At 56.3% G+C, this 15077-nt stretch overlaps 3 protein-coding genes across 3 annotated transcripts; 2 read left to right on the top strand and 1 right to left on the bottom strand.

The window, feature by feature from the left end:
• Nucleotides 1–188: 188 nt before the first annotated feature.
• neurod1 (neuronal differentiation 1) lies at nt 189–2767 on the bottom strand. Its single transcript, XM_077728226.1, has 4 exons — nt 2605–2767; nt 1744–1989; nt 1419–1648; nt 189–1340 (listed from the first exon to the last, which is right to left on the bottom strand). Exons 2-4 carry the CDS (start codon nt 1980–1982, stop codon nt 820–822), a joined length of 990 nt encoding a protein of 329 aa, XP_077584352.1. The 5' UTR covers nt 1983–1989; nt 2605–2767; the 3' UTR covers nt 189–819.
• A 949-nt stretch (nt 2768–3716) lies between these two features.
• Nucleotides 3717–8325, top strand: sestd1 (SEC14 and spectrin domains 1). The gene is made up of 19 exons (XM_077728227.1): nt 3717–4074; nt 4641–4704; nt 4773–4881; nt 4969–5059; nt 5136–5249; nt 5335–5448; nt 5516–5604; nt 5683–5735; nt 5815–5904; nt 5982–6139; nt 6219–6341; nt 6419–6634; nt 6701–6815; nt 6878–7019; nt 7092–7173; nt 7283–7405; nt 7478–7669; nt 7739–7842; nt 7914–8325. Exons 2-19 carry the CDS (start codon nt 4650–4652, stop codon nt 8113–8115), a joined length of 2172 nt encoding a protein of 723 aa, XP_077584353.1. The 5' UTR covers nt 3717–4074; nt 4641–4649; the 3' UTR covers nt 8116–8325.
• A 293-nt stretch (nt 8326–8618) lies between these two features.
• Nucleotides 8619–14790, top strand: fhip1b (FHF complex subunit HOOK interacting protein 1B). Its single transcript, XM_077728220.1, has 13 exons — nt 8619–9021; nt 9381–9574; nt 9885–10193; nt 10447–10890; nt 10963–11223; nt 11297–11542; nt 11614–11781; nt 11854–11933; nt 11995–12146; nt 12205–13023; nt 13124–13302; nt 13367–13535; nt 13608–14790. The coding sequence occupies exons 3-13, from the start codon at nt 10038–10040 to the stop codon at nt 13904–13906; spliced, it is 2973 nt and encodes a 990-aa protein (XP_077584346.1). The 5' UTR covers nt 8619–9021; nt 9381–9574; nt 9885–10037; the 3' UTR covers nt 13907–14790.
• Nucleotides 14791–15077: the final 287 nt, after the last annotated feature.

The following is a 15077-nucleotide window of genomic DNA, read 5'->3' as shown; positions in this document are numbered from 1 at the left end:
CGTCATCCTCTGCAAACTATACTACTTGAATTTCAGTCCACTTCTCAACATTTGTTGTGTGTGCGTGTGAGAAGAGATGACGCTGAGTGAGCATGTTTCATTGCCATTGATAGCGATAGACGTCCAATCAGTTGTCCCGGAAATTGCATGATTATTTATAAATCCAAAGCAGTAGAGTTAGCAAAAAATATTTTCAGTAATTTATTAATTGTCATTAAAAAATGAAATGTACATTTCATAAAATACATTTGACCATGTTTTTATAATTAGAAATTTTACATAAAAAATAGACATGCAACAAAAGGTATTTACAGATTTTAAAATTAGAGTTTCCCAAAGTAGTTTTTAAATACACATTGAGAGTGATCATTATTCTGTGAGACAACTACTTGTAATTACATTTAAAAATGTAATAAGATAATATTAATAGTGCCTTTTCTTAGTTTAATAAACAAAAGCAGAACATTTACCATACTCTTTTAGTCCCATTAATGAGGCCGTCTGTACGTTTTCAACACTAATTAAAAACTTTTTAAATGATTTTATATCCGGGTCCTAATGGGTGGGTGGGTGGCCCACCACGCGACCATTTGGCCGTGGGATGCAACAAGACATGGAAAAAGTCTGCTTTTTACAGGTCCTCTTTAATAAAAGTCTTTACAAACACCTTGAAAGTGAGGACACCACATGCTAAGTGAAAAAGAAGAAAAAAAAACAACCACAAGAAGGATGCTCAAAAATAGAATTTTGGGTCTCGCATTGCATAGTTTGGCTTCGGGGGTCTCGGGGCCAGAAAAGAAAATGGCCGTCGGCCGCCGCTCAGGAGTCGTGGAAGATGGCGCCCAGCTGAGCGTTCATCAGCCGCTCGTGGTGCGAGTGTCCGTCGAAGCCCATCAGGTTGTCGGCCGGCGGGTAGTTGCCGTGGGCGTGGCCGTGACCGTGGGCGTGGGCCCCGCCCCCCAGGTGCCCGTAGCGCGCGCCGTAGGGGTAACCCTTGTCGTAGTCGGCCGCCGCCTCGTGCTTGAAGGACGAGAAGTTGCCGTTGACGCTGAGGGGCGGGCTGAGGGGCGGGTCGAAGGGGGGCCCGTCCGTCAGCGGCACGCCGTCAAAGTAGGCCTCCGCCACGCCGTACGCCGGACCCTTGGCCTGCTGGAAGACGTGCGAAGGGTCGGCGCTGCCGTAGGGCGGGCTGGGCAGGCCCGGCCCCGCGTAGGAGAAGTGGCCGGCGTAGTGGCCCGCCTGCGGGTGGCCCGGGAGCTCGCCCGACTGCTCGGGCAGGAAGGTGCGAGGGTTGAGCTGGAGGCAGCCCGCCACCAAGTTGGTGGTCGGCTGCGACAGACCTGGAAGGAGATGGAAGGTCGGCTCAGAACCGAGTCGGGCCACGATCGCCGGCTGCCCGTCGTGGCCCGCCCACCTACCCTTGCAAAGGGCCTGCACAAAGGAGACCAGGTCCGGCGCCTTCCCCGAGCGCAGGATTTCGCTCAGCGTCCAGATGTAGTTCTTGGCCAGGCGCAGGGTCTCGATCTTGGAGAGTTTTTGAGTTTTGGAGTAGCAGGGGACCACCTTGCGCAGGCTCTCCAGGGCGTCGTTCAGGCCGTGCATGCGGTTGCGCTCGCGAGCGTTGGCTTTCATGCGGCGAACTTTGAACCTGGAAAGCGAATAGACGTCAGGCCAGATGCGCTTGCCTTGACCACTTCCAATGGATCAGACAGCCATAAGTTGTTTTCTTTTGTTTTTGTTCACCTCTGAATGCGCGCCTTAGTCATCTTCTTCTTCTTGGGTCCTCGCCTTTTGGGTTTGCCGCGTCCGTCTTCCTCGTCTTCCTCGCCATCCCGCTCTTCCTCGTCGTCGTCGTCATCCTCGTCCGCCACGCAGGGTTCGTCGTCGTCTTCCTCGGTGGCCGCTCCGGCGGGACTGCAGGCCTCTTCCCGCTCCTGCTGTCGGGCCTCCGACTCCCCGAAATTTTGCTCTGACCGTGTCATGGCGTGGCTGCTGTCAAACGTCAAGCTTTTTTTGAATATTTTGTCACTTTGTTTTGGGAATAACCTAGTAAAAAAATCATTCCTCTAAATTATTTCACGCAATTGAAATTTGCATCCATTTTGAATGAGCGCCCTATTTTCATGTGCCCTAAAACTATTGTTCTTTTTATGACTATTCCCCCATTCTCCTCCAAAAATCCCTTCTCTATTTGTTAAAATATATCTTGTTAGTGAATAGTGAATCAGGACAAATTCATGAATACAAATAATTTGAACACAATGTAAACTCTGCAAAGAAGTTTTCAAATATTACTGCCTTTAGTTTTTAGGAAATGACGAAAAATCCATGGACAAAATTAAATGGAAAATGTCACTACCCATGCAAGATTAAGGGTTTATTAATGCTTTTTTTCTCCGAAAAAAAAAAATCTCTCAGAAAAACAGATTGAAATGTTCTTTCCAACATCCAAGTCTTTTGAGAGGTTTAGGATTAGGGTTTGTTATCAAAGGTCCAACTTTCAAATAATAAGGAAACTGAAGAATGCAATGAAATCAATGTTCTTTCATTCCCCTTCGTTGCCTTGATGGGTGCCCAATTTTTGTTGAAAAGGACCGTCCTTACCTGGTGCTGTTGTTGCGTTCAGTTGTGGCGCATCCCGCGTGCTAGCGCGCCTGTCCTGTCAGTCGCTCCAACGCCAACGCTCCAGGGAAGGTGTGTGTCGTGCGCGCGGAGGAGGAGACGCGCTTTTATGGAGGGCTCACTCCTGGCAAATTAGCATAGGCGGGCCACGCCCTCTCCATCCCTCGCCATATGGCACCGCCGGCGCCCGTCGTCGTCCGAAGGGGATCACGTGACCCGGCCCATCTGCCACCCTCCCTCGGCCCCGGCACCCCACCTTCGCGTGTCCAACTTGCTCTTCTTCCACTCGTTCGGGACAGGAGAACTTAAGAGATGGACGCCATGGCAACCGTGATGAGGAGGAGGGTGATGAGGAAGAGAGAGGATGGTTGCTCGGTGCAAACCAGGCCATTTTGGAGTGCCTTGCTTGCTTTCTGGCTAATCTTTAACTGTCTCCAATTGGCACAAACGCACGTACGCGCACGAGAGCGAGTTCCATATCTTCTTTTGAACTCATTGGCCACCAATGAAGGTGAAATCTTTTGATTTGGGGGAAGTTCAGAGTTCCTTTTAATCTTGCTTTACTTCCGGCTAAAACTCAAATAGGACCACTAACAGTGATTTTAATGTATGGTTCCCCTTTAAAAGTCAACGAGAATGAATGAAGACTTTTCTCATTGGTACCAGCCAATCAGACAAATATGGCTGTGGGAGAGGGGTTAGACGTAAAGGCTTTGTTTTTTGTGGCCCACAAAAGCGGTGCTGTTATGCTGTGCCGTCTGCAGACCGATCAACATCGCCACCCCGTGGAACAAAACAGAACAGCAAACTAGGACACTTCGCTCAGGTGGACATTATTGTTCTGATCAACACAAAGCAATGCCCTAAAATAAACGAAGTGGCAGCAAATGAACGTAGCTAACCCATCCGACTCGGATGGATTGGATGTCTATAACTGCCAATAGCAGCTGTTGAGTTTATTTTAGAACTTTTACATAGCATGCATCAAAAACTTTAGGGATGTATCTTAGCTGCTTCCGGTATGTGACGTTCGCTTCAATATAAAATCATCAAACAATCACATCTGGGGCTTGGGTGTGGTTAATAACATATAAAACGTCAAGGTTTTGTAAAAAAGAAACTTTTAGTAAAGCTATATGTTCGTCAAAATACATTGAAAATCCAATATTTAGAGTACCCGAGGTGTCTGTGCGTTTTTCTTTGAAGGAAAGCAAAAGGCAATTTGTTTGGATGTAGGACGTGGACTGCGCCTGCGCCGAAGAGCTAGCGCCACCGCAACGCCACCGCCACCGCCAGGCTGGAGTGGCTCCAGCTAGCTCATCGGCTAGTCGGCAAGCATCTTCTCGTCGTGCCGCTGAATGGCAAAAGCTCCCCTTTTCGTGGGGAGGAGACGCGACGGAAACCTTCCGAAGACTCCAAGGACTCCCACCATGCCAAAGATTTAACCAAAAGGTAGGAAAAGTCCAGAATTGGGTGACGAGATGTAGGAGGATCGATCGAGAGGAAAGGAGGGCAAGATGGGCTTGCCTGCCTGCCTGCTTGCCTCCCTCGTGAGTCAATGTAGGTCATTGTGTCTGTGGGCCGAACCCAATGAACGATAATGCTGAGGAATATGACGATGAGAAGGCCCATGGGTCCCTCACCTTTGGAAGAGGGACAGCCAAAGCACTTTTCCAGTCTGTGCTTAATTCGTGGCTGGCGACAGTCAAGCTAGAGGAGCTTGAAAAATGAGCTCATTTCGCATTTACTTGGTCAAATTAACACGTACCACGCTCTAACTTGAAAAATTAGTCATCCCCAATGTTTTACGTCTTTACAATTTAAGCCATGGGCTGCTATTGACGGCGTTAGACGTCCGGCCATTTGGACTGAGAGGGGATGGCTGTAGAAAACAAACGCGTTCAAATGAACTTCGAACACCCCCTGCCCCATGGCGCCATCTTTGGACATATTGATCAAATCTCGAAAAATATAAACGGCAGAGAAACCCGATGACGGCTGTGTTGTCATCTGGCCAGGTCAGCGCAATGGAAGCTATGGGCGTCATCGACGTGCTCCACAAGAAGCTGGCCTTCCTCTCAGGTACACACGTCCGTTCGCCCGCGCGGGGTGAAACGGGGCGTAAAAAGCAGGGGCGGTGCTCTTGGCAGGCGGCAAGGACCGTCGCAGCGGTCTGATCCTCAGCATCCCGTTGGGCGCCGACCAGACCAACATGGAGGAGCTCGGCGACACGCTGGACTATCTGCTTAGCATACCCAGGTATGCCTCGCATTTTGGGAGGTGAGGGGGGGACCTGTGCTATTTAGTTACTTGTCCCCGCTTGATGTCTGCCTGTCTTTTATTTAGCGACAAGTGCAAGGCGCGAGGCTTCACCGTCATCGTGGACGGCCGACGCTCGCAGTGGAATACGGTCAAGACGGTGGTGCTGATGCTACAGGTGAGCGCTAGCTCATCAGCCGCGGATGGCGTCCCCTCCGCCGACGGCGCTCACCCTGCGGACGGCGCTCTTTCAGAACGTGATCCCGGCCGAGGTGTCGCTGGTGTGCGTGGTCAAGCCGGACGAGTTCTGGGACAAGAAGGTCACGCACTTTTGCTTCTGGAAAGAGAAAGACAGACTGGGTTTCGAGGTGGGATCCGTCCTTCCATTTGGGACGACTTAGCGTCCACCCGCTCGAATGTGTCCAATCCTGGCCGACGCTTCCCGTCCGTCAGGTGATCCTGGTGTCGGCCAACAAGCTGACGCGCTACATCGAGCCCTCGCAGCTGACCGACGACTTTGGAGGAACTTTGGACTACGACCACGGCGACTGGCTGAGCAAGAGACAGGTCGGCGTCCGCTCCTTGCGCTTTGCTTTGGGAGTGCCCACTCAAACTCTTCCCTCTGCCTCGCCAGGTCTTTGAGAAATTCACCAAGGAATCCACGTCCCTGCTGGATGAGCTGTCCGTCATCAACGACGGCGACAAGAGCGCCCCCCTCGACAAGTACGTGCCATTACAACAACAGGTGCAAAAAGACCCCTTCAGAAAATGTCCAAATTGAATGGCGCTCAATGCCTTTAGGTCACCCACTCTCCTGCTGCCATCGCTGGACCCCGAGACGGTGCTTCAAGCAGGTACAAATCGCCCGCCTCTTCATTTTCTTCCCTTGTTTTTTCCCGTCTTTGAATGTGTCCCAACGCGGCGCCACGGCAGGTCACGAGTTGCTGTCGGAGCTCCAGCAGCGGCGCTTTAACGTCGCCGAGGGGGCGGGACCGGGAGGCGGCGGGGGCGGAGGTCAAGGAGGTGGGAGAGACAGATTTTTGTAATTTTTTTGGGTTGACGTTTGGTCTCATGGTCTGCTTCTCGCCCCCCTCCCTCAGCACCCACCTGGCGTCCCATGGAAGAGGAGCTTCTGGCTCAGCCTCAGGTCATGAAGCTTCTGGACTCGCTGAGGGAAAAGTACACGCGCTACCAGGAAGTTTGCAGGCAACGCAACAAGCGCTCGCAGATACACGACGTCCACGCCAAAGTCATGCAGGTCAGTCAGTCGTGGCAAAGATTTTGCATTTCAATCCCGCCATTCCGACTGTTTCTTTTTTCTTTTTTTTTATTCTCAGGTGGTGACGTGGCTGCAAGGTCCGGGGGCGGAGCTCCTGAAGACGCACCAGGCCATCGGCGACTCTATGCGAGCGGCGCAGGCGCTGCAGCAGAAACACGAGGAGATCGAGAGTCAGCACAGCGTACGCTCTTGACGTCGGCCCAAAAGACCCCGCCCACACGCCCGTCCGTCCGTAACCGGCGTCCGCGCTCGCCGCAGGAATGGTTCGCCGTCTACGTGGAGCTCAACCAACAGATCGGGGTCCTCCTGGGTAGCGCCGGCGGAGGCGGCGCCGACGACGAGCAGGAAGACGCCGAAGAGCTGAAAGCGCTGCGGCAGCAGCTCAGCGACGTCTGCTACCAGCAGGCGGCGCTGCTGGAGAACCGGCAAAACGTGCTCCAGGCCGCGCACACCTTCCACGCCGCCACGCAGGAGGTAGGGCTTTCTTCCGTTCTGCCGTTAGCACGTTAGCGCTGACCCGGCGGCCTTTGTGGCTTTCAGCTGTCTCAGCAGCTGGACGCCCTGCTGGGCATGCTGTGCGCCGACGTGGCGCCGACGGACGCCGCCCAAATTCAACACAACCTGAAAGTCTTGGAGGAGAAGCTCCAGAGCGTCGGTCCGTAGCACGCCACCGATTGGCCGACCGGCTCACTCCCTGACTGGCCTTGTCGCATGCAGAAGCCGGCCTGGCGACACTGCGCCAGAAGGGGGCGTTGCTGCTGGAGCGGGCCGAGGATGGCGACGCGGCGGGCGAACGAGGGGACGACAACGCGCGCCACGTCCACGACGTGGTAGACGACATGCAGATGAGGAAACAGAGGTGAGGCTGAAGACTTTTCTCACCAAAGAGTTGTTTTTTTTTTTTTAATGCTGTCCCCGCGCACGCACGCAGGTGCGAGGACATGGTGGACGTGCGGCGCCTCAAGATGCTTCAGATGGTGCAGTTGTTCAAGTGCGAGGAAGACGCCTTACAGGTGAGCTCTCTCATGGCGATCTTCGTCACGGCTTCTAAAATTTTCGGGAAAAAGATGCGCACAAGGGTGGGAACCTATTGCTTTGCGGCGTGGCCCCTCCCCTTTCCAGGCCGTGGACTGGCTGTGCGAGCTCCTGGACGCGCTGCTCAAGACGCACGTGAGGCTGGGAGAGGACGCGCGACAAACGCAAGTCTTGATGGACAAGCACAGGAAGTTTGTGGACGTGGCACAGGTCAGCGTCGGCAGTGAGGCGGGTTAACGTCCCTCCGACAAGAAAAAACCCCTAAATGTCTTGTGTCTCCAGGGCACGTACGACTACGGGCGCCAGCTGCTGCAGGCCACGGTGGTGTTGTGCCAGTCGCTGCGCTGCGCCACGCGCTCCTCGGGCGACACGCTGCCTCGACTCAACCGCGTTTGGAAGCAGTTCGGCGCGGGCGCCGACGAGCGCCAGCGTCGGCTGCAGCTCGCCCTGGCCTTCCACCGCCGCGCCGAGGCGGTGAGTCCGCCGCCGAACTACCGCCTCATCGGGGCCGTCGTTCCCGGACGAAAAATGCTTGCGTTTCAGGTGTTGGAGGACGAGCGCGCGGAGGCGGAGTCTCTGGACGAGGTGGACGCTTCTGCAAAAGCCCTACTGGACCGACTCGCCACGCCCGTCGTCTTCCCCGACGGGTACGTAGAGACGGAAGCGGACGCGCGCGCGACCGGTGACCTGATCCGCTGTGTCCGTGGGCCCACGTTAGGAGCGAGCAACACTTTGGCGGCGCCGACACGGCGGCAGAGTCCGACTTTGTGCGGGAGCGCCTCCTGCTGGTGGAGGAACGCCGTCTGCGGCTGCAGGAGGCGGAGGCCGTGGCCGGCGGGCCCCGTCCCCGGGAAGAAGCTCAGCGGCCCCTCCGCGTCATCGGGGAGGAGGACCCCGACGAGCGGACGCCCGATGAGTGACGACGGACGTCCTATCCCGATTAAAGGCGCAGACATTTACTTTTTTCCTCCCGGCATGCTCCCTGCGCTCTCCCTCCCTCCCGAACTACACTACTTTTGCTTCCTTTCAAGCAAACGAGAAGCTTTAACGGCTGTCGCTGCAGGTGTCCCCTTTGTCTCCTCTCCCTCATGAAATATTGACAATATTAATAAACTTTTTCAAGTTTGAAATTTGCATTCTGCGTTGTTATTCCGACATTCCCCGTAATTCATCTTGAGACAAGAGGACATGGCAATTTGATGTATTTCTACAGCCCACGTTTGAAAATAGGTAACAAGTTTGCTCCAAATGATTTGTCACTACGCTCTTGTGCAATATTTTCGATTAAAAAATAGCAGGTTGACTGTGCATCGGCTCGCCCAGAGTCGTGTTTATGTATACATGTTATACTCTTGTACTTACTCTACTATAATAGCTGTGTTCAAAAATTCCGCTCGGTCCGTGAACGTCACATCTTGGGCGGACTCGCATCCATCCAAGATGGCGACAGCTCGGGAATGAGCCCAGACTGACTGACTGACTGCCTGCCTGCCTGCAGGACTGCCGGACTGACTGACGACCGAAACGACTGACTGCTGGCTTGTTCCTCTCGGACGTCCCGTTCCTTTTCCTTTCCGCCCGTCTTGTGTGTTGACTTGGCGCGTGGCTAACAAGATGCGCCGCCGCCCCGACGGCGATTCCCTGCCCCTTTTTTCTCTCGTCACCTCCCTCGCTCCAGCTACCCCACGGTCCTCCACCGAGTCGCCGCCGCAGCCGCTCGTATCGCGTCGCCGCCGACGGGCACCGCGCTGACTTGAACGGTGCTCTTAGCCGTTAGCCTTTAGCCTACTAGCCGTAAAAGCCCAGCCACTGGACGGCGAAACAAGGTGAGAGCTAGCAAGCCATGACATCATGATTCATTCTTACTATTATTTGGTCATTACCGCGTCGTATTCCGAAAAGAATATTTCTACTCTATTACAGTCAATAATGTGGACATGATAATATACCAGTGATAACGGGTATATTACCTGCGTGCCTTCAAATCTCGAGTATTATTCATGTTTTCAAATTAGGGGAATGTTGCTATCACTAGTTTGGTTGAGTGCCATTGACGATGATTAACGTTCCTCCTCCTCCTGCTGTGAATAATAATGACTAGTCCAGTCCTCCCCTTTTAAATGAATGGGAAATTTGTCGTTGTCAGTGGCAGGTCATGATAATACATTTCTTTCTTTTCTTCTAGGTCTAAACGTGGTATTTTTCTCCGGTGTTCGTTGGTTAAAGATCAAGTGAAAGGGGAAAAAAAAGGTGTCGGTGTTGAGCGCGGGCCCCACCCCGAGGTGCAAAGTTCTTGAGAGGGCCGGGCGGGCGCTCACTTTACTTCAACACCGCCGCCTTCCCGTCTTGACTTGTTCCTCAGACGTCTGTTGATTTACGGTGAGTTTCGTTGACGTTTTTCTCTCTCTTAATGGCCGCAAAATTTACCGCGGTCAGCGGTGACAGCGTTTAAAAGTTAACTCCCGGACACTTAGTCACCGGCGACGAGTCGAAAGGTCGCCGGAGATTCCTGGTGAATAACTTGTGTGGATCATCTGTTACTGTTGACTTCAACTTGCAAAGTACACATTTCAAATTTGTTGAATATTGATCTGGAAATGGCCAAAATCAACAAGAAATGATCCAAATTGTACAAGAAGTAACCCATAGGTTCCCTAAAATGATTTGTTGTTGTTGTTGTGGTCAACAGCGACAATGGCGCGGCGGCGGCGGCGGCAGAGTGGGTGATGGCTTCTGGCCCGAGAGAGTCGGGTTGCGGCATTTCCTGCGTCTGAGCCTTGAGTGACGTGGACGGGCTCCCGCCCTTAAATAGAACGCCCACTCGCCCGCCCGCCTGCCCGAGATGAGCTGGCTGAGCAGGTTGACGCCGCGGGCCACCCCCGTCCGCTCAGGTCGCGGGGGCCCCGCCGCTGCCGCCGCCACCGTCCCCCAAGAGTCGCCCTCCTGCACCGCAGACCCCGAAACCTGCCTCATGGTCTTTGAGAACCACTGGAGACAAGTAAGTACTTTTATCAAAGTCATATTTTTATTTAAGTCGCACTTTTTTTTTTTTAAATACAGAATGTGACTTTCGTGTTTTTTAAGGAAGTCACACGTTGTTATCAGGTGCAATCATCTGCTTTAACGGGCGTTCAACACCAAAACAAGTGTGAACAAATGGAGTCATAATAAAAGAGGCAAATTCTAGCGGACAAAATGCGACGCCCGCACCCTTTGAAACTGACCGTATATTGGGCGTGTCACCCCGGCAGCTTCGCCAGGTTCTGGAGCGGAAGGAGCCGTCGCGCTCCGTCGACGACCTCATCGCCGTCACCAACCACAGCGACCAGATGTTCTGCCTGCTGGCCGAGGAGCGCCCCGGCCGTAGCCTTGGCGAGGGCGAGGGGGACGGCCAAGGCGAGGGGGACGGCGACCATGACGACGACGACCACGGAGATGGCCCCCTCCTACGCCTGACGGTCCGCGAGCGGGTGCTGGAGCGCCTCCTGCTCTGGCACCTGCGGCGCGGGCCCGACCCCGACAGCCTGGGGGCGCTGTTGCGGCTCTTCGAGATGCTGATCGGCCAATCGCGGCAGGCCCTGCTGCGCCGCCCCGCCGTCCTGCAGCCGCTGCTGGGCCTGGTGGGGGCCTGCGCCCCCCCGGAGCGAGGCTGCCCCCCCGCGCTGGAGAACGGCCTGGTTCTTCTTCTCAATCAGGTGAGCCGCGCGGGCGGGGCCTCCCGGCAGATTCCAAATGTCCGCGCCCCCACCGAGATTGTCCTCGGTCAGGTGTGCGTGCGCGCCGCCCGTCAGCCGCCCCTGCTGGAGACCTTGTTCCGGGCGGCGCCGACCCCGGCGCCGACCCCGGCGCCGACCCCGGCGCGGAGGGACTCGTCCGACCCGCTCATCTTCTCCCTGCTGGTCCCCTTCATCCACCGCGAGGGCGACGTGGGGCAGCAGGCCCGCGACGCCCTGCTGCTGGTCATGGCGGCCTCGGCGGGCCACCGCGGCGTGGCGCGCCACATTGCCCACAATTCCTACTTTTGCCCGGTAAGGACGGTGTTTCTCCCGACGGAGCGGCGGTCGGCGGTGGCGTCATCTGGTCTCCCTCTGGCCGGCACAGGTGCTGGCCACGGGTCTGAGCGCCCTCTACTCGTCGCTGCCCCGCAAGATGGAGGTGCGCGGGGACGACTGGCACGCCCTGCGGCGCGAGGACTGGATGGGCGAGTCGTCGCTGGTGGTCTTCATGAACTCGCTGGAGTTCTGCGACGCGGTGGCGCAGGTGGCCCACCCGGCCGTGCGCTCGCAGCTCCTGGACTACCTGCACAACGGCTTCCTGGTGCCCGTGGTGGCGCCCGCCCTCTACAAGGTGAGCGTGGTCGCGCTGCGTTGCGTGGTGGCGGCTCTTACCGCCGCCTTTTGTCCTGGGCCCGCCCACAGTCGTCTGTGGACGAGACCATCGCCAGCACGGCCTACCTGGAGCTGTTCCTGCGCAGCGTGAGCGAGACGGCCCTGCTGAAGACCTTCCTGCGCTTCATCCTGCTTCATCGGCTGGACGAGCGCTCCGTCCTGGACACGCTGTTGGCGCGCATCGGCGGCAATTCCAGGGTCGGGCGGGCTTCGGGCTTTTTTTTGTCATTTTCAAAAGTGGTCATTTCCTTGTTTTTATTAACGTTGCAGCTGTGCATGGTGTCGCTGAGCCTCTTCCGGACGCTCCTCTCCTTCAACTGCGAAGACATCATGCTGCAGCTGGTCTTCAGGTACGCCGTCTGCCGCGTCTCTGTCCGTCCTCCGCGTCACTGTCCGTCCTCCCGTCCGTAGGTACCTGTTGCCGTGCGGCCACGTCATGCTGAGTCAGCGGCGCGCCATCCGGGAGCCGGACACGTACGGCAAATGCGCCCGCAAGTTCTTGTCCCTCATCCCCGAGTGCTGCCGGGCCTCGTGGGACGAGGAGGTCGCGCTCAGGAACAAAGGTGGGTGCCGGGACCGGGACCGTTTGGAGCCGTGGAGCCAATTGCCGTCTTTTTGCAGCGGGCCACCACGCCGAGGCCAAACCCGCCACTCCCTCCCGCTTGGCCTTCTTCATCCGCCAGCAGAGCGCCTCGGGATCTCCGTCCCTCGCCCCGGAGACGCCCGCCGAGTCGCCCGGCAGCCCGGCCCGTCGGGGGCCGCCCGAAGTCCTGGCCTGGGATTCGGGCTACCTGGACTACCTGAAGGACGCCCGGCGAGGCATCGAGCTCTGCTCCTGGGCCTGTGGCGACTGGTCGGCGCCTTACGACGGCGAGGACCCCTCCCCCGAGAAAAGCGGCGGCGAGTGGGACGTCGGCGCCGGGCAGAACGACGGCGTGGGCCTGACGCCGCGTTCCAAGAAACGAGGCCTCCGGCGAGAAGAAGCCCTCTCCGAATCCGGCTCCCCGGCGCCGGGCTCCGCCCCTTTGCCGGCCGGCTCGCCCCCGTCGCCGGCCCCGGGCGACGGGACGGCGCGGCCGGGTCAAGACAGACAACAGGAAGCCAAGAAGGCCAAGCGGGACCACCGGGAGTTTTTGGACGAGAACTCCAATCGGAAGGGACGTCTTGAAGACGGCGACGGGGCGGCTCCGGCGCCCCTCGACGCCACGGCGGAGAGTCTGATCCGGGAAGTCCCGGAACCATCTCCCGCCGATACCCGGGACGACGGCGCGGAGGAGCGCGCGCCTTCGGACGAGGACGAGCGAATGGCTGCCGACGGCGAGGGAGGAGGAGGAGGAGGAGGAGGAGGAGGAGGAGGAGGAGGAGGAGGAGGAGGATCCCGATCTGTTCCCCACGGTCCGGCCAGACCTCTGGTTCCGGGCTCGTGCCAACCCTACACGGGTAAGAGTGACCAAAGGCTTGATGTCTTTGATTTACCAAAGAGAGGCTCTCTGTCAGCGACTTGTGATTTGGGCGTGCCGCCGCGTGCCGCCGCGTTTAGGTCCCCTGCTGGCGGCGCTGCTGGCCAAGCTGGAGAACATGCCGCACAACTCGCTCTACGTCAACATCCTGCTGACGGGCGCGGTGGCGCGTCTGGCGTGCTACCCTCAGCCGCTGCTGCGCTCCTTCCTGCTCAACACCAACATGGTCTTCCAGCCCAGCGTCAAGTCTCTCATCCAGGTAGGAGGAGCCGGGCGGTCCCCGGTGATACGGTCGTAGCATTTGCCTCCTTGCCTCCGTCCAGGTCCTGGGCTCGGTGAAGAACCGGATCGAGGCCTTCGCCGCCTCCCACGAGGACTTCCCCGCCATGCTGAGGAAAGCCCAGCAGTACCTGGTGGCGCGGGGGACGCTGGATTGGAGCTGTCCGGCCACCGCCGGCGGCGCGCCCCCCCTCCGTCGCTCCGACTCGCTAGGTGAGATGGGACGCCGACCGACCGCGGGCTCGCCGGCTGACCCGCCCGCCCGGCCGCCTTCTCTCGCGGCAGTCAAGAGTCGCAAGTCGTCCCTGGGCGAGCTGCTGCTGCGCCACGCCGACAGCCCCGCCCGGAGCCGCGGCGCCGCGCAGACGGCCCTGGCGCACGTGCGGGCGGGAGGCCAGACGCTGCACGGCGCCCTCTTCCGCGGCGCCTCGGGTCTGGAGAAGCAGGCGGAGGCGCTGCGCGTGAAGAACGCCGTCTACGCCGCCGTCATCTTCTGCGAGTTTCTCAAGGAGCTGGCCGCCTTGGCCCAGGAGCACGCCGTGGCGCTGCCCTTTGCCCGCGTCCGAGCCCACGCCGAAGAGTAGGCTGTGGCGACCCGCTCGGACATGGAGCCGTGACCACCAGCCGGTTGGCGGGCGGGCCGATGACAGACAGATGACGTGCCGTGGGCTCCGCGGAGCGTATGCCAAACACTAACCTTTTTGTTGTTTGTAACGTCCTCCGGGCAGGCCTTTTATTTTGGAAAAGCTGTGTGCCAAGTGGCTCATTTCCTCATTTTTGTTTTCTTTGATTTGAACTGACATCACAGATTTCTACTGACATTTGAACATACCTGCAAGTGACTGAGGCGGTCCGGACCTCCGCTTTGACCCCCCGCCCCAGAGTTTTCTACACGGTTTGGACCATTAACGCCACTTTAGGGCCAGTTTGGACCAGTGAGGAACTTCATCTGGGTGTCCTTTGACTTCTATTTGGTGCTAACCGCTAACACGTCCGTCACTTTTGTGTAATCTGCGTCATCTGGTTTTATCCCACTAAGCACTTAAAAAATGACTTTTGTTTGTCTTGTAAGAAAGGGACTTTTTCATCCTGCATTTGTGTACTTTGTTCTTTTTAATGACCCCCTTTGCCCACGCCATGGGCACATTGTCACTTGTCATATTAGGTGACAGAAAAGGGATTCTAGAAAAGGGAAAAAAATGCGTCAACTCTAGCGGTGTCCCTTGTTGGACTTTGTTTTCTTCTGGTGCCACGTTTTTTATTTTCTTGCCAGTTTTCTCCTGTGCCAACTATGCAAAAACATGCAAAGTCTAGGAACAAAACTATTGTGTGCAGATGCTCAACTTTGGGAAGGTAAAAGGAATATTTTTTAAATGTTTTTATTTTCTTCCATCTGATCAACTTGTGGGGTGTGATGGGGATCACAAGATGTTTTTATTAATTTATAAAGTCTGTCAGCAACAATTGATTTTGTGCCTGGGCTCATTTTATTGAGGAAATCTTGTCACTGAACTATTTGCGATTAGCATCATTAGCGCTTCGTGCTAGCATCCGTTTGGTGGTTAATCTTTGTTGAAGTTAGCCTCTCATGTGTTAGCATCTTTTGATGAGCACATCAAAGTGTGCATTGGGACGTGTGCCTATTGAAGTTGCCAACTCGCTCGGAAAGAAGCTCGAAGCCAGGAAACGAGTTGGACGACGCTTGTGTAATTATGCAAAGCAAGCTAAAACACACGCTGGCAGCGCTGCTAGCCA

This window comes from Stigmatopora nigra, chromosome 11, assembly GCF_051989575.1.
Source record: "Stigmatopora nigra isolate UIUO_SnigA chromosome 11, RoL_Snig_1.1, whole genome shotgun sequence".
In the NCBI taxonomy this organism is placed as follows: domain Eukaryota; kingdom Metazoa; phylum Chordata; class Actinopteri; order Syngnathiformes; family Syngnathidae; genus Stigmatopora; species Stigmatopora nigra.
Note: the sequence above shows the minus strand (reverse complement) of the source record. Positions and strands in the feature narration are given on the sequence as shown.

Coding starts and splice junctions, on each gene's coding strand:
- sestd1 (XM_077728227.1), top strand. CDS start 4,650: ATGGAAGCTATGGGCGTCATCGACGTGCTCCACAAGAAGCTGGCCTTC. Junction 7,174..7,282: donor GCGAGGAAGACGCCTTACAG/GTGAGCTCTCTC, acceptor TCCCCTTTCCAG/GCCGTGGACTGGCTGTGCGA. Junction 7,406..7,477: donor AGTTTGTGGACGTGGCACAG/GTCAGCGTCGGC, acceptor TTGTGTCTCCAG/GGCACGTACGACTACGGGCG.
- fhip1b (XM_077728220.1), top strand. CDS start 10,038: ATGAGCTGGCTGAGCAGGTTGACGCCGCGGGCCACCCCCGTCCGCTCA. Junction 11,543..11,613: donor TGGCGCCCGCCCTCTACAAG/GTGAGCGTGGTC, acceptor GCCCGCCCACAG/TCGTCTGTGGACGAGACCAT. Junction 13,536..13,607: donor CCGTCGCTCCGACTCGCTAG/GTGAGATGGGAC, acceptor CTCTCGCGGCAG/TCAAGAGTCGCAAGTCGTCC.
- neurod1 (XM_077728226.1), bottom strand. CDS start 1,982: ATGACACGGTCAGAGCAAAATTTCGGGGAGTCGGAGGCCCGACAGCAG. Junction 1,649..1,743: donor ACTAAGGCGCGCATTCAGAG/GTGAACAAAAAC, acceptor TTCGCTTTCCAG/GTTCAAAGTTCGCCGCATGA. Junction 1,341..1,418: donor TGTGCAGGCCCTTTGCAAGG/GTAGGTGGGCGG, acceptor ATCTCCTTCCAG/GTCTGTCGCAGCCGACCACC.